Source organism: Calidris pugnax, unplaced genomic scaffold (assembly GCF_001431845.1).
Source record: "Calidris pugnax isolate Ruff unplaced genomic scaffold, ASM143184v1 scaffold245, whole genome shotgun sequence".
Lineage (NCBI taxonomy): Eukaryota > Metazoa > Chordata > Aves > Charadriiformes > Scolopacidae > Calidris > Calidris pugnax.
In genome coordinates, this window is record NW_015090982.1 from 1641872 (window position 1) to 1668219 (window position 26348).

General features: G+C 45.0%; 2 protein-coding genes across 12 annotated transcripts in view; one reads left to right on the forward strand and one right to left on the reverse strand.

Moving 5' to 3' along the window:
• Positions 1-3185: 3185 nt before the first annotated feature.
• Positions 3186-25920, reverse strand: SLC26A8 (solute carrier family 26 (anion exchanger), member 8). 9 transcript variants are annotated; one of them, XM_014953644.1, is made up of 20 exons: positions 25783-25920; positions 23122-23238; positions 20557-20696; positions 19539-19655; positions 18485-18660; positions 16936-17100; positions 16071-16220; positions 15756-15838; positions 15236-15383; positions 14188-14301; positions 12897-12974; positions 11537-11632; positions 10888-10994; positions 9464-9533; positions 8813-8905; positions 8596-8724; positions 6681-7031; positions 5418-5472; positions 5104-5279; positions 3186-3997 (listed from the first exon to the last, which is right to left on the reverse strand). In XM_014953644.1, the coding sequence occupies exons 2-20, from the start codon at positions 23223-23225 to the stop codon at positions 3788-3790; spliced, it is 2562 nt and encodes an 853-aa protein (XP_014809130.1). In that variant the 5' UTR covers positions 23226-23238; positions 25783-25920; the 3' UTR covers positions 3186-3787. The 9 variants fall into 9 exon arrangements, with proteins under 9 accessions (XP_014809130.1, XP_014809129.1, XP_014809131.1 ...); XM_014953643.1 differs by having other exon boundaries at positions 25773-25908; XM_014953645.1 differs by having other exon boundaries at positions 25778-25900.
• MAPK14 (mitogen-activated protein kinase 14) overlaps positions 25914-26348 on the forward strand; it is a 25328-nt gene continuing 24893 nt past the window's right edge. For all 3 annotated transcript variants that reach the window (XM_014953662.1, XM_014953661.1, XM_014953663.1), the window contains exon 1: positions 25914-26309. In XM_014953662.1, coding sequence (XP_014809148.1) covers positions 26194-26309 — 116 coding nt within the window. In that variant the 5' untranslated portion in view covers positions 25914-26193. The remainder of the gene's footprint in view (positions 26310-26348) is intronic.

Here is a 26348-nt window from a genome sequence, read left to right on the forward strand (position 1 = left end):
CGCCCCCTCACGGCCCCCGCGGGGCGGTGCTTCCCGCCCGCCCTCACCGGCATTGGCGCGCGGGCGCGGGGCGGCGGAAACGTCCGAAAGCCGCCCGCCCCCTTTCCCGCCGCTGCGGAGGCCGCGCCGCACGCCTGAGGGAAGCTCCGCCCCCCCAACCGCGGCTGTGGCGTCAGCGGCCGCGCCTGTGACGGACGGCACCCCCTGCCTATCCCCGCGAGGGGCGGGGCGGTAAGGGTGGGACGTCAGGAGAAGCGCGCCACGGTGCGGGGGGGCTGAGGCTGCGGGTTACGAGGCCCCTATCGACATTATATATGTTATTATTATGATACATATTAATATTATATATTGATATATGTTAACATATTATATATGTTATTATAGATTATATTATATATGACATTATAATATAGTTACAATATATAATAATTATACTGTATCATAACATAGATAATATATTCTTGTATAGATAATATATTATAATATAGAGAATATCTTATAATACGTATTATAGCTAATGTATTCTAATACAATAACACCATATTCTATAATAATATAGAACCACACAATGGTTTGGGTTGGAAGGGACCTTCAAGCCCCCCCAGTGCCACCCCCTGCCCTGGGCAGGGACACCTCCCACCAGACCACGTTGCTCCAAGCCCCCTCCAACCTGCCCTTGAACCCCTCCAGGGATGGGGCAGCCACAGCTTCTCTGGGCAACCTGGACCAGGCTCTCACCACCCTCACAGCAAACAAGTTCTTCTGAGATCTCATCTCAGTCTCCCCTCTTTCAGTGTCAAGCCCTTCCCCCTCGTCCTTGGGCTCCCCTCCCTGATCCAGAGTCACCCCCAGCTTTCCTGGGCAATATCTGATAATCATGGAACAGTTTGGGTTGGAAGGGACCTTCAAGCCCACCTTGGAACAAGGAACCTAGGGAGCGGTGAGGAGCCTGGCAGAAGCAGTTCTTGGGCCAGAGCACTACGGTGTGCCACACCACCCAGGAAGCTATGAGGAAAGACCAGATAAACCGGTTAGGTGTGGGCATAGTTGGGGGGCGCTTATTCTGCTTTAAAAACGAGTGCCAGGGTGGCTGTGGAAGGATGGGTGGGTGTTTGCTCAGGCCTGGCTCGGCACCCTTTGAGGGGGCTACCCCAGATTGAGCTTTTTTATCCCAAATTATAGGATATATATATATAGGTGTCCCTGCCCAGGTCAGGGGGTGGCACTGGGGGGGCTTGAAGGTCCCCTCCAACCCAAACCATTCCATGGTTCTATACACACTTTGTACCATCTGCGATGATAACATGCATCCTTTGGGATTTGTGTCCTCTAATTCCAAGGAGTGGGAGAGCTGCCTGGAAGCTGCATGCCCGGCTGGGAGAACATGGTGGCATTTCTCACACCAGGTTGGAAGGACATCAAACAGCTTCTGCGTGCACAAAACAGCTATTGTTGTTACAATTAGGTCAGGTGAGAACCTCAAGCTGCCTCCAAACACGTGGTGGCGGCCAGGTCTTTGAACTCCGACTTCTGCGGCTTCTCAGAGGTGCAGGTAGAGTCCTGGGCCATAATGTACGGGCTTTGTCACTTCCCAGCCTGTGTCCACGTATTTGTGCTCGGCAAAAGGCAGGAGCCCAGTGTGCTTATGTGGGAGCAGAGTTACGGCGCCGCGGAGCTATAAGGGAAAACGATCAGGATTGTCTGGGGGGAAGGAAGGAAAGATTCAGAGCTTTGCAGAACAATCCAAAAAAATAATCTCTTAAATTTGCAATGGAGACTTCCGATGGTGCCAACAGCCTGGAATGTCATTTCAGCTTCAATCCCGGCTGCCGAAGGAGAGCCAACAACAGCATCTGGAAATGAGGGCTATATTTTTCAGGGGGGTTGTGTGACTCTGTTTTGAACAGAGCCGAGAGCAGCTTGGCATGAAGCCACCGTCCAAAACAATGCAAGGAAGCGTATGCGGTTTGGAAATTACTCAATGCCATTGGAGCCTTTCAGTTTTTCCTGTCTTTCAATCCAAAAAGGTATGAGGGTTCCAGGACTCCGTTCCCTCCACAATAAGCAACTACACCACAGTGTTTGCTAAAATCCCTTACCGTTGCATTTACACGTGCAATACTGTGGCTTCCTCCTAGAAACTCATAGGAATCATTAATAATTTAAATGAAAAAAATAATATTATAAGAACTCTCTGGGATACTTTACAGATAGTTTAATATTAATATTCCTATTAGTTGTATCCTTGCGAAAATTTAGCAGCCAGGAGCAGCGGAATTCAGGAGCCACCTTGCTGTTACTGCAGGAACCACATGATGCCCAGCAGCAAAAGTTAAGAGCTGTTCACACATTAACGGATTTAGCCCAGAGCACAAGATCTGGGCACAAAGGATCCATCCTTTAAACCCAGGTTTTGCCCTAAAATAGGGTGTGAGTGGTGGATATACACAGTGCCGGGCACCCATCTAAAATGAGTTCCCCTGCAGCTCTTCACACATGGCAATTTGTGCCATGGCCCATAGAATTGCAGAATCACAGAATGATATGGGGTTGGAAGGGACCTCTGGAGACCACCCAGTCCAACCCTCTGCCAGGCAGGTCCACCCAGAGCAGGTCGCACAGTGTCCAGGGGGATTTGAATGTCTCCAGAGATGGAGACTCCACCACCTCTCTGGGCAGCCTCTTCCAGGGCTCTGTCACCCTCACAGGAAAGAAGTTCCTCCTCATGTTTAGATGGAACTTCTCATGTTCAAGTTTGTGCACATTGCCTCTTGTCCTGTCACTGGGCACCACTGATAAAAGACTGGCCCCATCCTCCTGACACCCATCCTTTAAGTATTTATAGGCGTTGATCATATCCCCCTTCAGCCTTCTCCAGACTAAAAAGACCCAAGTCCCTCAGCCTCTCCTCACAAGAGAGATGCTCCAGACGAGGACATGGTGTTTGATGTGTGTTCCTTGGCAGAGTTCAATGCTTCGGCTTTGCGCAGGATCCCAGCTCACGCCCCTGTTGTGATACCCCTGCATCACACTCCATGGCTCATCTACAGAAAATATAACTAAGGTGATTTTGTTCCTCAAATGCCAACTATATCTCAGTCCACAATTTTCCTGGCTCTTCAGAACAAAGCGACTACATTCCTCCATTCTTCCCTATTTCAATAAAGGACTACAAAATCATGAAAAAAAAAAAAATAGATTTTTTATTTGGATTTAGTTCTGGTGGGTTAGAAAGGGACTGAGGCAGAAATAATGGATGGACACTGTGTTACGTTAGTGCAGACAATATCAACTTCGGCAAAGTGCTGAAGAGTAACAATAAAATGTTTTCTTTGAAGATTTGCATCATTCTAAATACATCTGAAAATAACAAAACTGCCTGCATGTAACCTGTTGAAATAGGGCAGATTAATTTTACTTACTACCAAGCAATAAATATCTGAGAAATGCTAAATTAGGACATTTAAACTGAAATTTAAAGAATTTCAGAAAACAAGTGCAAATCATTTGCTAGAATTAGCTACAAAACTAGGAATTATAAACTGAAATTTCTCTGCTTTCAGCATTGCTCGGCAGCACATCTATTTGAAAATGCTGGAAAGCAGTAACATAAATGTTGCTTTTTGTTTAAAACAACAGAATTACTGGAGGTGTTTGTCAGGCTCTCTATTTTAAGAACTCTGGAACAGAAAAAAAAAAAAAAAGAAATAGAGGATTGAAGGCTGGTAAAAGCACCAGAACCATTGCTTAACTGTACCTTTTTCCTCTCTAGTGAAATCCCAGTAATTCAGGGATTGTTGGTGTATTTCCACCTCTTCCCCCAGCTCGGGTCCTGGAAATCCGATTGGAGGGGTGGGGAATCGTACTGCTGGAGAGAGCTTGGCTCTGCTTCACTCTGGTTTGAGCTTGAGATACCCGATATTACCTCTTTGGGCAGAAGTTTGCTGTCAGAGCTCTTTGAAGAGGGAAAATTTCTATTCTTCTTCAAACTTTTTTCCTGAAAAGTACACAAACATCCCCATCAGCCGAGGGTGGCCGATCTCTTGAGCTGGTCAAGTGCGGTTTCCCATGCCAAGGCAACATGCCATCAGCAGCGAGGGCCACGGTGGTGTGGGAGCACAGGGTAGTCCAAGTCCCCAGCTGCCGAGGACACGAGCCAGCACCAGCAGGGACTGCTGAAGGTGACACCACCGAGCTGCCGGGGGTCCCTGCTGCACCCCCAGACCAGCCTCAAAGCGTGCTGCAGGGGAACCACTGTCACCTCCTGCTCTCAACCCGCCCCACCACGTCTGTTAAAGGGACATTGGTGAATATTTATTGTCATCTTCCTTCTATGGAGCTTTTTCTATAGGGGAGAGAGTCTGGAAGGTCAATATCCTTCCATCAGCCTATTCTGTATGATGCCAAGATAAGAGAATTAAACAAGTTGTTCCGTGAACAGCAGAACCCAAGAACCTGGTTTTCCTGCAGATTTGGATAGATTTTTAACTTCATCCTCACTTCCTTCAGCCATAGAACCCCAGCCTGGCAGTCTGCATGGGATGATTAGCCAAGGTTGGGTTCTTTCCCACATGGGGCAATTACTGGAATCTTCTACTCAGAACAAGGGCTTTTCCTGGAATTTGCAGTCGTCTGCCCTATTCAAACTTGGCTGAGCCAGCCAGCCAGCTTAAAAATTATTGCAGAGTACTGACAGCATGTGCATAAACTTCAGTTCTTTAGGAAATCAAGCTAGTGCTGTCCTTCACTTCCCCCCACCAGCCCCAAGGGAGCTGGTGCAGTAAGCTCTGGAAATATAAAACTTGGAGCTTTTGCTCTGCCCTGGCAGGGTCTTTGCACTGTCAGAGGAATGGAAGAAGAATTTAAAATGCAACAAAGTAATTCCCTGCCACAAAACTCAGTGGGAATCCTTTCCCCAAACAGGAACACAGGGATCAAGGAAATAAATTGGATTATCTGTCCATTGCAAAGGCAAGTACCTGTGAAAAAATAGAGAATTCAACAGACCATCCGCTCTGCACCATTTCCTCAACCACGTGACAAGGTTTAAGTTACTGAGAGGATAATTTAACAATATGAAGGCTTAAATGTTAAGCTAAATACCTTCTGGTCAGCTGGTGGTTCCTCAGCAAACTCTTGAGCAGCAGGTTCTAGCCCATCTGGCCTTTGATGCGTGTCCAAAGCAGCCAGCACAGCGTCGTGAAGAGTCAGAAAGAACCTTTCTTTGGTGACGCAGCCGTCAAAGAAATCATTCTTCTCAAAGTCTGCCATCACAGAGGCTATGGAAAACGGGGGGCGGGGGGGAAGTAAATCAAGCAGCAAAATCACACCAAGGAGTACGGCTGAAATATTTCACCTAAGTTTAAAACTCATCCTTGGAGATAAAGTCAATATTAGTAGACAAATACTATACTCACAGTGACAGCCAGCTAGAAGGACTGTAATGCCAATATTGTGGAACATATGGATGATCTGGGGAAAGAATTCCATCATACATTAGAGCAATTCTGAGTTATACAAGTGCACCAGAAGGTAAAACATAAAGAGGGAAATACAACCTTCCTTGTAGTGTTTTATCTCTGAAGAAAACCTTTATTCCGGTATCTCAAATCCTTGTTTTGAGTTCAGCATTAAGGGGCCAAATTGTCCAAGATGTTAATGAATACTGAGTTCAGAAGCAGGATGGATGACAGCCAGACCCCCCCATTTCCTTCGCACCACACAGAGACTCTGCTTCACTTCAACACAACGTTCTCACAGGAGCAGTTGTCTCAATTGTCATGTCCAACATTTTGACATATATCAACTTAGTGTGAAAGGAATCAGATTTTAGAGGGGACAGATTCTCACCATTTTCTCAATGCCTGACCTTTTGTAATTAAAAGACCTCAAAGCAGTTATTATTTTTTTTTTTTAAGGCAATGAAAGTCATTATTTCAGAGAATCACAGAATTTCAGAAATCGGGCTGGAAGGAATCTGAAAAGACTGACTTTACCCCCCTTTCCCATTTAATGGGTGGTAAATAAGGATTTTAGGGACATCAGCTCAATCCACAATTGTTCCCAATAGCTGTTAATCCAACCTATTATTAAGCAAAAATCTTTTGAAGTTGTGCTGCAGAGTTTGAGGGAGCTGACTAAGAATCCATCTGGAGCTGGATCTTTCTGAGAAGCACAGCTACATGGAATTTATTTTTGCTAAATATGTATCTCCATTGGCTTGGATCCCCACTCGAAGACTTAAAAGTTCAAGACATACTTCAAAGAAATGGCTAATTAGGCAGTCAGCAAAAATAACAAAATAACAGCTAGTAGTTTTATATTTGACACTTCAAAAAAAGAGCTTTTTCTTTTAATTGTCCAGCTAGAGGAAAAAATAAACAGCCAAAATGGAAAAAAACAAAGCAGACATTTTTATAAATGTTTTTTTAGTTTATGTGACTCCAGAACTGGTCGGAGCAGAGGAGAGGTTTTTGTGTGTCCTTTGTATGGAAACTGGGGGGTTTATTTTACTTTTTTAAAGTGGTTTTATTGGTATTTATTAATTTCTGAAACTCAATGGCTAAAGGTCAACTGGAAGACGTGCGGATAGTTACATAGCAGGGCATTTTAGGCTAAGGAGAAACATAAGATGTTGGGTTAACTTCAGGCTTCTCATTTACGTGCAGTTGGGTTCTTACCTGTCGCAGTAACTCGGAACCTGTCAAATCCACAAACTGTACCATGCTGAAGTCTAAAATGATGGTGTGAACTGTACATGGCCAATACACGCGCTGTTCTTCCTGATCTAACTGCACTGAGGAATTATCAATGGCAGAGACTGATGAATGGCAAGCTCTTCTCCCTTCATCCTCCTTTTTTTCGGTCGGAAGTCCCACGTTAAAGCCTGAGGCTACATTGTCCGCTCCTATCAAGAATATCTGCGAGCTGAGTCTGCCTCCATACTTTGACCAATGGACCAAATTAACCAAAGATGATGAGGATTCGGTATCTGTGTGGCGTAGCTTCACCAGTTTCTCTGTATATGGTATCTGAGATGGAAAATGGAGAGTACACCAGAGGTTGAAAGAATTGGGCCTAGGAAGTGGAAAAATTTTGGCTGCAAGTAAGAGAGTACTATAAATCACAGAATCATAGAATGGTTTGGGTTGGAAGGGACCTTAAAGCCCCCCCAGTGCCATCCCCTGCCCTGGGCAGGGACACCTCCCACCACAGCAGGTTGCTCCAAGCCCCCTCCAACCTGGCCTTGAACCCCTCCAGGGATGGGGCAGCCACAGCTTCTCTGGCCAACCTGGGCCAGGCTCTCACCACCCTCACACCAAACAAGTTCTTCTCCACATCTCATCTCAATCTTCTCTCTTTCAGGGTCAAACCCTTCCCCCTCCTCCTAGGGCTCCCCTCCCTGACCCATCTCTCCTGGAGCCCCTTGAGAGACTGGAAGGGGCTCCAAGGTCTCCCCGGAGCCTTCTCTTCTCCAGGCTGAACCCCCCTCCCCAACTCTCTCAGCCTGTCTTCACTCTCTCATGTTAAAAAACACACATGAAATAACATTAAATATAGCACAAAGTCACAAGAGGATGCAAAATAGCAGGTGACTTGGGCAAGGCTCAGATGTGGTTAAACAGAGGGCATTCAGCTACCAAATAGTGCAGTGGGACCTCCCTCTTCCACACTACAAAATGGCCCCTGATACTGGAATCTGACTGGTTAATTCTGCCTTCCAGAAAAGAAAAGAACAAGAAAGAAGATTGCTCTTCGGAGCAACAGTAAGCAACTTTCTGTCTGAGCTCTACAGACCTTTGATCTGCTCTCGTGTGTGGCAGCTGGTCACAGAATGGACTGATTTAATCAATTTTTCTTTCTTAACAGCTACAAATGTGTTTTTTTCATTTTTGTAACACAAGAAAGGAAAAGACCCTCTCTGCACTTTCATACTGTAGAAGATTATGTTAAATTATCTAAAGCACCTTGGTGCCACACATGTTTTCCAAGCCAATATCTTTCAACTTTCAACTTTCTCAGAAAATGAGTTTTACAAATCACATATAACCGCTTGAAAAATAACTTCTGAAGATATGAAATTTTTTTAATGTCTAAGGCAACTCGGAAAATTCAGGTAAATAGGGATATGAGTGACACTGGAAGATGCACAGCAGGCAATTATAGTAAAAGTAAGAAATCCACAAATCACAATAATTGTAGCTGCCTTTGAGGTATTTTGCATTTGGCAGCATTGGCAGTGGAACAAATTCCTCCTAAGCAAGGGAATTCTCTGTCTTCTATGGGGAAAAGGAAGCAAATCCCTACGGAAGCACCTGACAAAATTAATTCTGTCAGCTGAGGAGAGGATATGTTGAATATTTCAGTTGCTAGTTAATTCATCCAGTAAACTGAGCTACTATTGCTCTATCACATAAAGTATGAGTAAGGAAATACAGTGGTAATGTTTGCTCATTTTCGTACAGCAGATATATATATGCTTTATATAAACATTTACAGCCTTTTCGTTACTGGCAAGTAAAGAACATTGTCCTCAGTAACATAAAACCAGGCACCTCAAACAGACAGACTAGATAAATACACTTTAAAGCTGACCCTAAGTGGTGGTGGAGTTGGATGACAGACACAAGAGCATTTAAGATCTTTTCTTTCCACTGCCCTGTCAGACGGACCAATTAAAGCCCTCATTTCACTTTCATCTAGAGGTGCTGCTTTCACGTCCATCTGAAAAAGAAAGACAATTTCATTAGAGTTTGTATCTCCCTAATGCAGGCTTGTAGGAACTTCCGCCAACTGAAAAAGTAGCATTTACCTTGTGGAACAAATAGGTTTTGAAGTGATTCATGTTTGCAAAAGAGATGGAAGAACAGCACTGGAAGATTTTGATACCTTCAATCTCCCTTGCCTGTAAAGCAGAAAGTTGGATCTGTAAGGATTGTTCCCAGCAGGAGCCGTTTTTCCCCTCCTAACTGTCTGCGAGGTCCTACCCTAAGGACAGCATTTTCTGGTCCCATTGCTGACTACGCGACATCCTTGTAACGCCAGAATTACCAAATTACCACAAACTAATCTGCTCCTCTTGCAATTAAAACCATACCTCCAGCACATCTACCACAGATGACAGTTGGCTGCTCTAATATAAAACAACCTAAATTATTTTTAATGCTCAAACATACACTCTACCCTTGTCTTCCAAACCTTGTCCTTATATTATTCCATTTTTTGCCAGTCCCCCAGCACAGCACTGGGAACGCACCCGTGGGCACAGGCACAGCTCTCTGCTCCTGCATCACCCAACTCTGCACAGTGCAGGTCTTGAAAAAAGCATCTTAAAAAGGCTCATGTCCCACCTATTATCAAATGAATCAAATGAACTGAGCCTGAATGGTCATCCCCAGGCATTTAAGGGAAAAAGCTGGATAACAGAGAGAGATGGAATATTTGTTTTTTTGTTTTCTCTTACGGCTCTGTAGACGGATAAACTTCTATAAATATTCGTGTTTGGAATCTGTCCCAGCACCATCATCTTCATTCTGAAACAAGATGTTTATTAGGTTTTCACAGAGAGCAGAAAAAAAACATCTGTTGCCAAAGGCTAGATCTCCATTTCTCTCCACTGGAAATACCAACTGCAACTTAGAGGGTGTGAGTACAAAAAGTTATTCCCTCATGATTAGGGTTCTTTGAGTAGGGGAGCAGTACATGAACACAGCCTTCGGCTGGTGTCCTCAAGGATGCATAATGTCTCATTTTTAGCTCTGGAACACTTGAATTATTACTGTTATGCTGGGAAGCATGCTCCCTCTCTGTCTCCCCAAAGATACATCTACACAGACAGGTAGAGGCAGCTAAAACTTGTGCTTGGAGCTGGGTTTTGCCTTGTAGGAGAATATTTGGCTTTGGGAACCATGCTTTGCTAATGGTGCCACATGGTTTTGGGGCAGGTTCTGGTCAATTCAGGACACAGGTGCAGTAAACATGGCTGGTTGGCTGAAAGGGAAGGCAGGGGGCCCTGATGTATGGAAAACTGTTGTCAAGACACTCTTCAAAACAATCTCTTTGCAGATAACTTCTCACGCTTTTTTGAGTGTTGTGGGCATAATGCTCTCACTGGGAGGAAATTGATAAGCGGTTACGTACCCTGAAGGGAGGACGGACAACAGGGACACTCAACTGAACAGTGGCTGCAGAAACGCCCTTTCACAACGCTCATTAAATCCAAGGCAAATCCCAGAGAATAATTCTGAGCAGAGGCAAAACAGTGAGTTTCAGACAGAAACTGAAATTCTTCCTGAATTCCACTCTGGGTCAGCTCACAAACAACTCAGTATTTGCAGGAACTGAGTTATTTCCTACTTATTTCCATGTTATTCCAGAGGCTTCAGTCTACTTAGTCAAGCACCTCCCTATCATGGTAAATCTCATGAGGTGTGGCTTGGATTTATAACTGATTTTCCTGTTTGGATTAGCAGCTACTTTACTGAGTAATGTGTGCCTGACGTAACCTCCTGCCCTTGTCACCAACGGAGGTTACGGAGAAGATAAAGCAACTTGGTAAATGGCAGTGAAGATTGAGGAATGTATATGAAATGAAGCCACAACATCTGATTTTATCCCTCTAAAACTATGTAGACAGATCACCTCTCATGAGTGATGCTTACACAACAATAAAGAGTCTTCAATAGAGCTACAGCTGCAGAAGGGATGGATCCAGAGCCCCTAAACTTGACGGGATTATTGGTCTGGGATAGCATTAGAGAGACTGCAGGATGACCCGACCAAAGTGCTTACAAACATGAAACAGCTTTTTCATTATCACACGTAGAAGTATCTCTAAATCATCAACTTTAAGAAAAACTAGTATTTTGTTTTCAAAGTTACAGGTACCTGTGTGACCTAATGGTGATGATCAAGAAAGTAAATCCCATGGCGATCTCTAAACCGGTATCAAGCCCAAAACAAAGCACTGCAGTGAAAGTTACAAGCCAAATAGCCTTGGAACAAGAGACAGAGAGAACATGAGCAACAAAAAGATGCAAAATGACCTCAAACTCAGTCCCAGCATTTGCAAATTGCAGGCAAAAAACAAGGCTAGAAATGGTAATACATGAAAAGCTTTGTTGACACATCCAGACCAGTCCTAGAAGTAGCTGCAAACAAGAATCACAAATTTCAGTTCAAATCTCCAGACTTTTTAACAGGGCTTCAATTATTAGCAAAGTCCGCATCATATTTGGGGCCTTTCTCTTTATGAGAAGTCCTGCACAGGAGCTGACATGAGGATGTGGCCCCGGCTGGCAGCCAGACAATCTCCTCTTAGGGGGTCTGGGAAGCACCAACAGTAATCAGTTCTCCCTGTATAGAATTAATTGCAAATTGATGTGTAGAGATTTCAATACGCTTCTTTCAGCGGCTATTTCAAAGGATTCCCTTTTCTAAGGGAATGCCCACGGCTTTGCCTTGCCCTCCCAAAACATCCATTTCTCCCTTTAAGGCACAGTCCAAACCCTTGGTGGCTTGTTTCATTGTGACTTACAAAATGATACTTATCCCGTCTCCACAGGATGGGGACATCCAGAAGTTTTTCAAGAAAAGGGAGCATGTTAAATACCACAATAGCAGCCAGCATATCCTGTGGAAATCAGAAAAATATCATGTATTATCTTGCTATTTTTGTTTGCAACCACAAGCATGCTAAGGAACAGATATCCATGACAGACAAACTGTTTGAACTTAAAATATTACAACAGCTTTATTTCCATACATTTTTTAGGTTCATATAACAGTTCTCTGATCTGCAAACCAACATGAAACTAGCTTATATTTTCTTGTTTGATTTCAGAACGGCTCCTGCCAATACAACTGGATTCCCTCTTGCAATGCTGTGTGTAGTTTCCATTACTCCCCAGTGCTCCGCAGAGAACCCCTGTGGCCCTGCAGCACTGGGAGAAATCCCAACAACGTCTACAGAATTAAGAGTTGCTGCTTCAAAGCATGGTTTCACTTAGCACCGGGACTTCATTGCCTGATTTAGGAAGTTGTTTGACACCACTTGTTGAAAATGGCCTTTCTTAGCAACGAAAAGGAGACCGAAGGGAAGTAGGTGGTTAAATTCTATTTTGTCAGCTAGTTTGGGAAAAGGGATTAATTCTCCCAGCTTACAAAGAGGCCAGGAAAAAAATCAGGAAGTAATGCTCTGTCAGTGGTTCCCTAAGAAAACGTAGAGAAAAAACAAGAAAGTCTAAATAAAACTTTAAGAGAAAACTGGAAAATTGAGTACTCTGAATACAATAATAAAATGTTATGGGTGCACTGGCAATGCAAAATCCACACAAGGCAGGTTAGGAGTCCATATGGTTTTAAAATAAATCCCAAAGACCAAGCTAGAATCAGAGACATTAAACCCAAATCTCCATTTCCAAGATTTTATTTACCTCTTTAAAGGATCTGAAGGACCCATCTTGGAGCTCCTTACACCAATGCAAAAAAGGAACTCATGAATTTGTTTTACAAGTGTGCAAAAGCTTGGAAGACGTGAGACCCAAAAGTGAAATACAATATTTAAGTCATAGAGGTTGATGGTGACATTTCAGTCCAGTTTTAGGCAAGGAATTTTAGCTTGTACTGATCAGTGAGAGCTGGGAGAGAGATGCAGTATTTATTACCTAATATGTAAGGTATAAATAAAATAAATATTGCATCATGCAGACACCTGCTGAAATTTAGGAGCTTAAAGTCAGTATTTTGCTTTGGTCCATCCCTGAGAACAATTAACTCTAGAGTATGACATAATCCCTAACTGTCCCACAAAAATCTTCATTTTATGCTTAGAAAATTTTCATTTTGTGCTTGGAAAGTAATTCGACTGCTGCCATAGCTGTTTCAGGTTCACTTACGTTAGGTATCGCCTGGAAAAAGTGTCCCAGTTTCAGTGCAATCACCAGCATCACAGATACTCCAATCGCTGCTGCCAACTGAACGGAAATACTTTATTAGAGAACATTATTATGTACTTTTATTAGAGACAGAACCATTTCCTCACTTGTCCTCCCTAAACAAGCCCATGTAACACCACCCACTGGGAAAAATAAGCAGGGCACAATTAAGAAAGGCCACAGGATGCTGCAACTCATGGTACAAATTCTCAAATACTTCCTGAAGAAGTTCTCTGTAGATATACATTTGACCAAAATGGACTATTCTTAGGCACACCAGAACAATGCAGTTTGATAATTTCACGTGGGTAATAAGATGCCTCTCTTTCAAGTCAGATGTTGGAATAAACTCTTTATTAAACAAAATTACTTCTGTGATGCAGTGAAGAATGTACAGACATTCAGTTAACAGGTATGACAAAAACATTATTACATATTGTTATTACATATAACACCCTCTTTCTCCCCTAAAAGAAAAAGGATCACAAAGTCAAGTAGAATCATAGAATCATAGAATCATAGAATTGTGTGGGTTGGAAGGGACATTTAAGATCATCGAGTCCAACCATCAACCTAACCCTGATAAAAACCATCACTAAACCATGTCAGTCAGCACGATGTCAACCCATCTTTTGAATACCTCCAGGGATGGTGCCTCAACCACTTCCCTGGGCAGCCCATTCCAAGGACTCCCCACCCCTTCCATGGAAAAATTGTTCCTAATATCCAATCTGAACCTCCCCTGGTGTTTCCTCCTGTCCCATCACCTGTTCCTTGGGAGAAGAGACCGATCTCCCCTGGCTATACCCTCCTTTCAGGAAGTTGGAGAGAGCGAGGTCTCCCCTCAGCCTCCTTTTCTCCAGGCTGAATACTCCCAGCTCCCTCAGCCTCTCCTCATAAGACTTATTCTCCAAAGCACTCCAAACTTAGGAAGAAGTGGCAGAAGAACATGCATGAAAAATTTTCCATTTGGCTTTTGGGGTATATTCACTAAAATACAGTTTTAAACTGCATGGACCGTATCCTATTCTACCCACAGGATCCTGGCTGCCTTCATGGCACATCATGTGCTGTGAATATCATGTAAATATAGTAGATAATATAACACACACAGGAGGGGTATCTGAATTCATGTCGCATGAGTATGTAACTTTATACCTCACAAACTGTTTAGATTAAATGTCAGCCTATACTCAGTATACAGTGATTTTAGATGAGAGTTTGGAAACTTAACAAATCCAGCCCAGCTCACCTGTGTTTTCCCCCCTGTCTTCTCTTGAATGACAGTTCCAGAAATAGCACAGCTGACAACAAAGCTTTTGAAAAATGAGCTGAAAATATTGCATAGCCCCACTGCTACTAGCTCCTGTAAAACAGAAACAGAAGGAAGCAGAGAAAATCCCAAATGCACAACTTACCTACACAGAAGTAGCTTATCAGGAATTCCTTTCCTTTTGCTCACACTTGCTGATTGCTCATTGGTGTTGCCAAGCTCAGGAAATCTTCTGGAAGGCAAGGTCTCCCATGGTGAAATCAGTTCTCTTAAAAGGCATACGTTTTTCCCAGCTGAGGACCTCCTGGATCCTTCTTTCAAATAAATCTTAGAACCCCAAAGCACTGACTTTCAAGCTAACGTGGCAAATCTCAGTCTGCAGCCACAGTGCACCTGGACACAAGCTGAGTGGAAAAGACATTCCCTTTATATCCATCCCCAGAGGCTTTGAGAAGTCTGAGCAGCTTCCTTACTGGCTTAGCTCCACTGTAGTAAAGATCCAAAGCCACCACAACAAGCTAAACATGGAGTAGTGCAAAATGCCTAATGCTTACTAACTCTAGCTGACTGGAAACCAACACAGTTTTAGCTGAAAAGCCTCTCAGAGCAATCACTCTGGGCAGGGAATCCAAATGCTGAGATGGCAGCCACGTATAGAGAACTGCAGCTGCTCTAGCCATTTACAACTTCAACTATTAATTTATCACGCTTTTATAGTCTTGTGGATTCATGACAGCACCGGTCCTCAGGGAGCAGCTGCACCGCTGTGTGTGTGTGAGGTTCAGCCCCAACACTGGGAATATTCAAAGAATATTCACTTGGTCAAAGGCGGCCATGTTTTCACCTTCACATTATTGGCCTATAACATCTACTTTGCATAAGGAAGGGTAACAAGTTCCTACAAAACCATAATCTGGCTTATTCACTCTGTCCTTGCATTTCCACCATTGTCAGGGAGCTCGCAGCTTTACAAACGGAGCTGGAGTTTGCTTCTCAGCCTGGAAGGTACCCGCAGTTTTGCTCTCACCTGATTGCTGGCAATGCTGTAGTTGTGGAGTGAAGCATACTTCTCCCCAACAAAAACAAGAAGGAAATAGCTTACAACAGCAAGGGAGAAGGCATGCTGTATGATCTTGCTCAGGTTTGATAAATCTGGCAGCGTAGGAGGCAGAAACCTACAGGATCAGAGAAGAGATAAGTTTGGAACCGTTCTGAGCTCCATCCACAGTAACTCCAAACCCAGGATGATCATCAGAGGCATCCAGCACCCCACAGGAGATACTCTCAAACTGTGAGAATTCCACCTCACCAAAAAAAAGTAAACTCCTCTTTGTGCTAATAAAACCTGAATCTGATAAAATCGTAGTTTGAATTCTGCATATGCTTGGAAATTATGATGTAATTAAAATTCCTCAAGGGTTATTCTGATAGCTGCACTGCCCAATAAAAGTCAGTGCATGTCATGTTTCAAGAACAGGCTGAAACAGCTCTTTTATATCTCAAAACTACTCAAAACTACAACCTCACAAACAGCATAGATTACTAACCTCTGCGGAATCATACTGACCACAGCACTACTGGATTCAGCGTGAACACGAATGCAATTAGAAACAACGGTAGCTGCGATAATCTGGGGAAAAAAACCAAGAAGCAACACTAGAGATTATGTAGCTTTTGCTCCTGAGCTGTTTACAATCCAGCTAAAGATAGTTTATCTTGTAGGAGTAGTTAAAGGACTGAAACACAGATTCAGCGTGCAAATATAACAGCATCTTGAAGTAATACGTGAATTTTTTTTTTAAATAAAGTATATCATACTCTCTGTTAGTTCAATTATGACAACATATTTGAAGATCACTTACCAAGAGAAGTTCCATAGGAAATGCAATAGGATAAAGTTTATAAGTTATCCTGATGAATTTACTGATGCGAAGCACAGCCATGCCAAGCAAAAATAGCAATATGCTGGTGGCATTAGCTTTTGAGAGAGCCAGGAAGTAATGAAATAGGTTCTGAAAAAGAATCATCATAGAGAGGATCAGAGGCAGATACTACAACTATTTCTATATTCCAGGAGACTGACATCACACTCGAACAAAACCCTTCTGCTACGGTGGCAACTTCGATTAGAAGAGAGAAACTGAGAAGAGAAGAAGAAGGGAATGAGAAGAAGAGAAAAAGACCATCTAAAAATCTCTATCATTTATTGGTATCTGCAGAGAAAACACTGCCACAAATAGCTCAGATCTAGTACTGTCCTTCTCTCTTCTTCACTCCCATTTTCTCAAGTTCTCTGTTGATGTTATCAAAGTAAATTAGGATGAATTAGCTTTGACTTGTCTTTATCTTGGAGTCTGTTGCTTCTTTGTCAGGTATGATAAAAATACTGTGTGCCAAATGGCTTCCTCGTGACGATCTAGTGAAGAAAAAACTACCTTTCCCTCTAACCTTTGCCCTACTACAATTATAGACTTGCTGAAAATCTATTCTAGAGCTACATAAGTAATTAAAAATATATACACAGCCTTTTGTTCTTGCATGTCGCACAATAAGCTCCATCCACCCTTCAAGACAACAGGAAGGTGAAGTGAACCACAGCTGAGACTTGCACAAATATCCCTTAGCGACTGACTTAGACTGAAATTGCTTTCAATTCCCGAAGCTGGTTTTTTTTCCTTTTCCCTCCATGAAGCAGGCATTTCTTTGACTAATAATGAGTTTACTCACATTAAAAATGCCCATGGGACCCTTGTGGAAGTCTACCATGATGTCAAAGATAAAGGTGAACTGTGATACGATGACATGCAATGCAGCAGCAGTGAGGTAAGCATCAATGAGAGTCTTTGGCACGTATGTTGTTGCAAAGCCCAGGCAAAAGCAGCCCAGCAGCAACTGTATGGGACAGATGAGAAGTGAGACGTGATATAATTATCAATGTCTAACCTCGCCCTTCTCATTTCCATATTTGAAGAGCGTGACTCTTCACTGCCATACATGACAGGTAGTTATTTGAACATGCTATTTTCATAATGCACAATTAAGTAAGACACTGCCAAACCAAAACAGAAGCACTTTACATCAATTGTGTGCAGCTACTTCAGGACTACCAAGGGTCAACATATTGCTGAAGAGATTCATACAGAGAGTCAATGTAAAAGATATTTACTTCACACATATTAATCATGGGCACATGAGTCTTAACCTGTCATATCTTTTTCAGACAGTATGAGAGGACGAGACAGACCTTCACAGAATCATAGATTCATAGAATTTTCTAGGTTGGAAGGGACCTTTAAGATCATCAAGTCCAACCATCAACCTAACTCTGATAAAAACCATCACTAAACCATGTCATTCAGCACTATGTCAACCCATCTTCTGAATACCTCCAGGGATGGTGCCTCAACCACTTCCCTGGGCAGCCCATTCCAAGGATTAATAACCCTTTCCGTGGAAAAATTGTTCCTAATATCCAATTTGAACCTCCCCTGGCACAACTTGAGGCCATTTCCTCTGTCCTATCGCCTGTGACTTGGGAGAAGAGACCGACCCCCCCCTGCCTACCCCCTCCTTTCAGGAAGTAGGAGAGAGCGAGAAGGTCCCCCCTCAGCCTCCTTTTCTCCAGGCTGAACACTCCCAGCTCCCTCAGCTGCTCCTCACAAGTTCTCCAGCCCCTTCTCCTTGTTCTCCAGACCCATCAGCAGCTCCGTTGCCCTTCTCTGGACCTGCTCCAGCCTCTAAAGGTCTTTTTCGCAGTAAGAGGCCCAAAACTGGACACAGACCTCGAGGTGGGGACTCACCAGTGCCCAGGACAGGGGGACAATCACCTCCTGAGTCCTCCTCACCACGCTGCTCCTGATACAGGCCAGGATGCTGGTAGCCTTCTTGGCCACCTGGGCACACTGCTGGCTCATGTTCAGCCGACAGTTGACCAACACTCCCAGGTCCTTTTCTGTCAGGCAGCTCCAGCCACTCTGCCCCAAGCCAAGTGCTGCATGGGGTTGGTGTGACCCAAGTGCAGGACCTGGCACTTGGCCTTGTTGAACCTCATCCCATTCACCTCGGCCCATCCATCCAGCCTGTCCAGATCCCTCTAGTAGAGCCTTTCTACCCTCAAGCAGGTCGTGTCGTGTCCCGCTTTGTCCAAAATATGTGTTCAAACATGCTGAGCTTAGGTTTTGTTGTAAGAATATACAAGCAGCATCAATTCTTACATTTGCATGAGGATGCACATAAGGAGACATGATTAAGGATATAAAATAGATTCATCTTCTACCTGAATGATGCCAGTCAAAAATGTTACTGATGCAGTAAGTGTCAAGGCCTCCATGTAATTTTTCATAAATGTAGGGTCTGAGAAATTGTTGGGTGAACCACTAGAGGACAATGTTTGGGTGAAATTAGGAGACTTCGCAATGTTTGCCACCACCATGTTCAGGATGCTGAACGAGCCTGGAACCGACAGAACAGAGAACAGAAAATGGAACCGCCTGAGACGTTGCAACAAAGACTTAATCTTAATTAATAAGTCTGTGCAGTATGAGACAGTCAATTTTCATTCATATAGATACATATAATGCACTTATATAATCAATTTTTGCTGTTTGTGAGTAAGTACCTATAGTTTCCAAAGTCCTGTCTGAAAATTTCAGATTCCTGCCATTTTACGAGTAAAGTCTTTGGTTGCTCAGATGCACAACAAAGAGTTTGTAATGTAAAACACAAAAAAATGAATGACTTACAATGAGATACCAGAAAGGCTGAAAAACCCAGTCAGTGAGAGAAAGAACTGCCAATTTAGCTAAGAGGCCAGAGCTCCACATACCCACTCATTGGGATAATGTGAAAGGCCTTCACAGAGGTAAACAGCATTTTAATAATCTGGCTTCTGAACAAATTAAGAATGTAAACCCATCAACAGTTCAGCCATGGCAAGAAAATACATGGAGAAGACCATGGAGAAGACCAGGAGCCACATCATGATTCACAGTAACATCCTGGGTCTAAATGGGAAGCAGCTCACATTGGTCCTTCACGTAGCAGACACCTCCATGAAACTCCAGCTGTCTCCTGTGAACCAGTATCCATCACAGCTCACATCCTCAGGGGCACAAAGGACCCCGCAGCTGAAACTTGACTGACTTGGTGAAATTCTCACCGCAGAGAAGCGGAACAACAATGAATCGAGAATCTGGGGTCTGGATTCTCACCTAAATAACACCTGCCTGTTAGATGAAGTAGATTAGGACATCTCACCAGGTTTTTGAAAGAGCATCGAACATAATCTCTAAGTCCCGAAGAAAAATTTCAAAGTACAAAATAAATCTCACCAATTGAGATATGATACGAAGTCCCAAATATAACATATGTCAGCGAGCAGCAGAACGTAGAAAGGAAGCCATTGATATTTGGCAGAGGTAACCTGGTCAGCCAAACTCCTAAAAGTGCTGGAAAGCAAAAATCTGTTTCTAAAGTCAAGCAAATTGAGAAAGCTCTCTATCTTTGGTTACTATTTTTAAGTAAAATTTTGCTGATGAAAACCTGCCAACCCTTATGAAAATCCCACTACATTTCTTCACAGAATCACCAGACGCAGGTAGCACCAGCGCTGGTCTGGCTCATGCTACCTGCCACTCTCAAGTTTGGGTTTAAACATGCCAAATCAGAGCAAGATGGCCATTCCACTCCCACAGCCTGCTTTTTAGGGAATTCAGGACCTGATAAAGCCAGTCCAGGTAGTGACAAAAGCCAATGTTGTTTTACAACACAGGCCCTTGCTAATCAGAAATTAGACAAAGAACTGGAACAACTCTTCCTTTAGGCGACCATTTCAAAGACCATGTTATTTTGTTTGCAATATAGGAAAATGCTGCTATTAGTTTATATTTTGAGTAGTGTCCTGGCCTTGAAATTAACTGCGTAATGTCTGATTATAGAACAGAAGTTCTCCCACAAATATGCAAATAAATAGGTTAATGATTTAAGGAACTTCTAAGGAACATCACATAACCTGATGACATTAGAATCATAGAAAGGTTTGGGTTGGAAAGGACCTTAAAGCGCATTCAGTGCCACCCCCTGCCCTGGGCAGGGACACCTCCCACCAGACCAGGTTGCTCCAAGCCCCCTCCAACCTGGCCTTGAACCCCTCCAGGGATGGGGCAGCCACAGCTTCTCTGGGCAACCACTGACCTCCCCCAACCCTGTTGTAGTTTTATTATTATTTATTATTTTATTATTACTCTGGGGCACAAATGGCTGCAGAAGACATCAAGCAGCTGAGATGATAGACTATGAAAAGCATGACATACAAAAAGAAGCTGGAGTGTTTTTTTAATCTCTGCCTACCTTGAGGAATCTGAAACACCCCAACGCTTAGGCCTGCATGTAGATCCCTCAAAATCCATTCTCTGAACCGATATGAAAACAGCCAGTTCAGGATAGGGAACATCTTGAGCGTGATCTTTCTGAACCTTCTCCAGGAGAAGCTGAAAAGAACCACATAAGCTCAGCTATACTCAATGCCTTTTACAACCTCCATCTTGGCAGGGCTTTTCCGTGGCCTCCTGCCCCGGTGGCAGAGAAGCCACGCTGCCGTGGGCAGCTCTCTGAAGCCACCATGTACGCTGAACCCACGCAGGTCCCGCAGATCCAGCTGGAACGTAATGCGGATCCCACACAGGCACCCCCAAGCCTTCGCATTCCATTCAGATGAATCACAAATACTCCATGTGCCATTCATACGATAGGCCCGTCCCAGAGCGACAAATGCATCAATTACTCAACCTCATTAACACCACAGAAAAATAGGAGATGGTATTTTGATTCCTCCTATTCTAATCGAGAATGAAAACATACCAACACTACATCTGGGGGAGAAAAACAGGCAAACCACCAATATCCCACCTCCCCAAAAGCAGTCAAATGTTTCCTTATTTAATGTTTACATTATTTAATAAGGGGATGGAAATAAGACTTGACCTACATGATTTATTTTGCGTATATGTTTTTGAATCAGAATTTCCAGTAGGTAAACTCTGACTAACACCACAGCCCTCTGCTCCTTCTTCCCCATTTTAATCCCCTGGCAATGTTGGTGATTTTCTACTTATAAACCAAATATAAGGGATGTAGTGTCTGCCCAAGGCTTCTGGCAGCCTCAAATGGTGCCTGTGGGAAGTGCCCCCAGCTACCCATTATAGCACTGAGCCCCTTTCCATCACTGTGTTGACCAAGGTGACTATGCACTGGGCAGACAAATGGATACAAAATGGAGAACAGAGAAAACGCATGAGATGGGGAAGTGGAAAAGAAACAGGGGAAAAAAGTATGAGGAAGCAAGGCAGACGTGGTTCTTAAACCATGAGCTGGGGGAGAGAATAAAGAGGTTTTCTCATTAAGCATCAAGTGCAATGATAAAGTTTCCAATAACATTAGCTATGACTTTAGAGCAAAATTCTCCCTTTGATCTCTGGGCAAGACTTATTTTATTGCACCAGGTGTCTCTGGGTGGACAGACTGCTAACTCCACATCACATGTCGTAATTATACACAATTCAACCCTTTCCATCTCCTTCTTACATAGTTTTTTAAAAATATATAAAAAGATGGTACTGGCAGAGAAGGCTATTGCACAATCTAAATGATCTCGCTATTGCAGAAATAAGTCTTGATGACAAGTCTTCACAGTGAATGAAAACTAGAAAACATAACAGCAACTATGTTTCCATTTGCCTGCACTTATCACCAGGAAATGACTTCCCAGCAGCATAAGGTAGACGTGACCCATGGTTGCAGGCTACAGCCCCACACACAGCTGAGCTGAGCTAAGAGGCAGTTACGCAGAGAGAGGTCTGGCTCCCGTTTTCCTGTCCCTGCGTGGTCCTGTCCCTCTGGCAGCAGTGAGCTGGTGGATCAGCTCACCACACCTTGTGGAACCTCACCCAGAGCTAGACTTGAGTCTGAAGTCCTGCCATGGTCTCCAAACAAGAGTTTAAGCTTCAGTACACGTTGAATGTACATGCTGAAACAAAGCCCAGGTAAATGATGAATCAGAGAGTTTGTATTTACTTTCTTAGGACTTTGCAGAGTAGACACAGCCATAGCCAATGACAGTCTACTCCGCATCCCAAAAGAGATTTGGAAAGAAAACTGAGAGAATTCACAGTCAAACAAAACTAAAAGGGAAGCTGATGAATGGGTTTCCTATTTCTTATTGTATTTGCCTTGCTGGAAGAACACCAGGAATTCTCCTATGCAGCCAACAAAGACCACCTTCTGGTGAGCCTGCTGCCTGCAGGGCTCCTCTTCTACTCTCAATATAATGCCCAAAAGAGAATTTTGGCAGATGGGAAAAAGAGGCTATGGAAGCATTAATACTTTATCAATACCCTAACTCACTTGTTCTCCTCAAAGAACACAGGAACATAGCTCCAAAAAGCAGTTCAGTCAATCGCAGTCATACCATTACGCAACTTTCCCTGTTCCCCAGCTAAGAAGGAATAGAAAAAGGCTCTTGAAGTTAAGAAATAAAAGTATCAGAAAACACAAATCAGAAAAAAACCCACAGATGACAGCTTGTGTCTGACAGCTGGGCTGAGGGAAGCACTGTAGGGAAATACAACTATTGGCAGTTTCTCTTTACAGTGCACGTACCCCTAACTCCATCATAGTCCTGAAGGGAGCAGACACTTTTCCAGATTGCAGATAGAAACCCTGGTAGACCAGTGCTGACCTCACCTCACACGCTTCGAGCGCAAGTTCCTGTAACTCAGGGTTCTGCTTTGGTTATCAATCAGTGCAGTCCAGCATTTTAATTACCAGCTGTGGAAAAGTCAGCACCTTTTTTACACTTGGGCTTGAAGAGTCTCCTTAATTTCTTTATACCTGATAAGTTCCTGGCATAGAACTCACCTGCAGCGCAGCCGTCTGTTCTCTCGAGAGATTTGCAGCACTCCACCCAAGGTGGAGGACAGTTTTCTTTCAAAGCGTGCCTGGAAGTGCTCCTCCGTCTGCATTTTTCTTTGGACCCTGTAAGCACCAACAATATTGTTATCAAGTGTCATATTTACCTTGTGATGGCAGTCAAGTCAAAACCAGCAGAACAGCAAATGCTGGAGAGCACAATGAACGCTCCTCTTTCTTGGCAATAAGACTGGAAGAAAGAAGCAGGGTCATTAACTGAAGTACCTACTAACACCAAAATAAAAAGTATGAGACATGATCACTCCATCCCAACATAAGTCCTGTGAAGCCGGTAGTTACAGCAGGGACGAGCAAGGCTCTAGAGACTGGAATCCACAAAGGACACGCTGTTCCTAGGATCAGACAAATCAATTGCCAAATCAGTGGTAGGAACACCGGGTCCTTCTGGAACTTGCCTTGTTCCTACTTTGGAGGAAGAATTTGCCTGAATCCCCTCTGTTTTGTGATCCCAAAAGCAGGCCTGTGTTTGGGGAACTAAATACAATCCCTCTCCATAAACCTACCACAGCTGAGGAAACTGTTTGAATTCTCCTTATTTCCAGTCCTGGAAGAAAAAGGATTAGTCTGAATCATAGAGAGAGCAGCTAAATCTGAGGCTGTAAAAATGCCACAACTCGGTCTATAAAATGGTTACAATCAGGTTTTTAAATCCCCCAAACGTCTGACTCCCAGTCCTTAGAATTTTAGTATCAGGAACGAGATCTGTATTCAATCACTATCAGAGTAGGTAAGATGTGAGTTCCCAAAGTGAATATTGACTAAGTAAAGGTCCAGCGCAAGAGTGTATCTAAGACAAAGTTCTCATACCGTCAGCTGAGGCAGAAAAAAAAATCAAATCCAGAGCTACCAATAGCCTTTTTCTATTCCCTCTTAGCTGGGGAACAGGGAAAGTTACGCTGTGTAGAGAACGAGAAGGGTTTTGACATAGGAAGCCACTTGTTTGTTTTTAAAGCAGGTTTCCATATTCCATTCAGAACATGTCAGTCCTGCACACAACTGCTAATAACTCCTCTTCCTCGAGCTCAAGATCAAAAGCAGGAAGCTTTAAACACAATTTAAACACTTATTTGCTGTGCCATTCTGTACTTACTACCTGGTGAAGACACCTTGGGCTCCCCTCCAAAACACACTCAACCTGCAGCACGTAATGACTTCACCGAGTCTTAGGCACATACTTGAAAGCAAGCACATACGTATCTTTGGTATTGCAAGGCCTGTTACAGTATTGAGAAATAGTTTATTCTCCACACACACAGAGAAAGATCCGGATGCTGGGAAAGCTGGGCAGGGAGAGTAGCTTCTCCCATTCCTGCTGGCTTGAAGCCCCTGGAAGGGAACAAAGTGTCCTTAGGAGGCTTATAAGAGCAATTAATCCTGGGTTGTAGAGCTCCAGAAGCACTAGAGTAATGCTTAGCCCAAGGTACACCCACCACTGGCCCGGACAGGCTGCTCTAGGCCTGAACAAATGCTGCCTTAATAATTTTTTTCATCTATGTAGGATCACAGAATGGCTTGGGTTGGAAGGGACCTTGAAGACCACCCAGTGCCACCCCCTGCCCTGGGCAGGGACACCTCCCACCAGACCACGTTGCTCCAAGCCCCCTCCAACCTGGCCTTGAACCCCTCCAGGGATGGGGCAGCCACAGCTTCTCTGGGCAACCTGGGCCAGGCTCTCACCACCCTCACACCAAACAAGTTCTTTCCCACATCTCAGCTCAATCTCCCCTCTTTTGGTTTAAAACCATTCTCTCCTGTCCTATGGCTCCCCTCCCTGATCCAGAGTCCCTCCCCAGCTTTCCTGGAGCCCCTTGAGGGACGGCTCCCCAGAGCCTTCTCTTCTCCAGGCTGACCCCCCCCAACTCTCTCAGCCTGTCCTCACAGCAGAGGGGCTCCAGCCCTCCCAGCATCTCCGGGGCCTCCTCTGGCCCCGCTCCAACAGCTCCATGTCCTTCTGCTGTTGGTGGCCCCAGAGCTGGAGGCAGCACTGGGGTGGAGGGTTTCTCCAGTGCACAGGGTGTGGGGGGTTTCTGGGCTCCCAGCACACGTTGCCAGGGCCTGTGGAGCTTCTCACCCACCAACAGCCTCAAGTCCCTCTCCTCAGGGCTGCTCTCCAACCATTCTCCGCCCAGCCTTGATCTGGGCTTGGGGTTGCCATTTACCTTTTTTATATATATATATTTATTTATTTAAAGCATACCCTAAGGGGCACCGTGCAGCAAAGCCACGCGGAAGGCGACAGAGGGGCAAGCACCTCCCCAACTGTAGCCGGTTTCAGAGGCCGGTACCGGACGCTGCTGCCCCCTCCCCGCTGGGCGGCTCTCGCGAGAGGCGGCCGCGCCGGCTCCATATTGGGTCATCTCCGCCCGCCGCGCCCCAGCTCTCGCGAGAGCTGCCGTGAGGGGCCATCGGGCTCCGCCGTGGCGGCGGCGGCGGCGCTGCGTGTGTGGCCGTTGCCCGACTCGGCCCGTGCCCGCTTTGGGGCGGGCGGGGCGGCTGTGGCGTCTCCGGCGCTCTCCTACCTGCGACGGGAGTGTCTTTCCTACACACACACACACACACACACACACCCCTCGCCTTACCTCACCTCACCTCACGGGGCTATCCCGCCCTTCGCCAGCCGGGGGAGAAGCCGTGGGGGGGTAGGTGGTTTGAGGCGGGGGGAGGGAGAAGGCGGTGACAGGGCCCCCAGCGCCCCGCTGTTACCGCGGCCGACCCCCTGAGGTGAGGGGAAGGCGGGAGGGGGGAGCGCGGGCGGGGCGGAGGCCAACGGTCGGCGGCGGTGTGAGGGGACGGCGGCGGCGCGGAGGGCGTTGCTGTTGCAGGGCCGCCCCCGCCCGCGGGAGAAGCCAGGCAGGGAGAGGAGAGGAGGAAGGAAGAAGCTGCTGCCCCCGCTGCTGCTACTGCTGCTGGAGGTCGGTGGCGGCGGTGGTGGTGCTGCTGCAGCCGCGGGCAGAGCTTCCCCCTCCCGCCGGGCCGGGCGGGGCGGGCTCCGGCACCGAGATGTCTCAGGAGCGGCCCAAGTTTTACCGGCAGGAGCTGAACAAGACGGTGTGGGAGGTGCCGGAGCGTTACCAGAACCTCTCCCCGGTCGGGTCCGGGGCCTACGGCTCCGTCTGGTGAGTGCTGGGGAGGAGACAGGGAGGGAGACGGGGAGG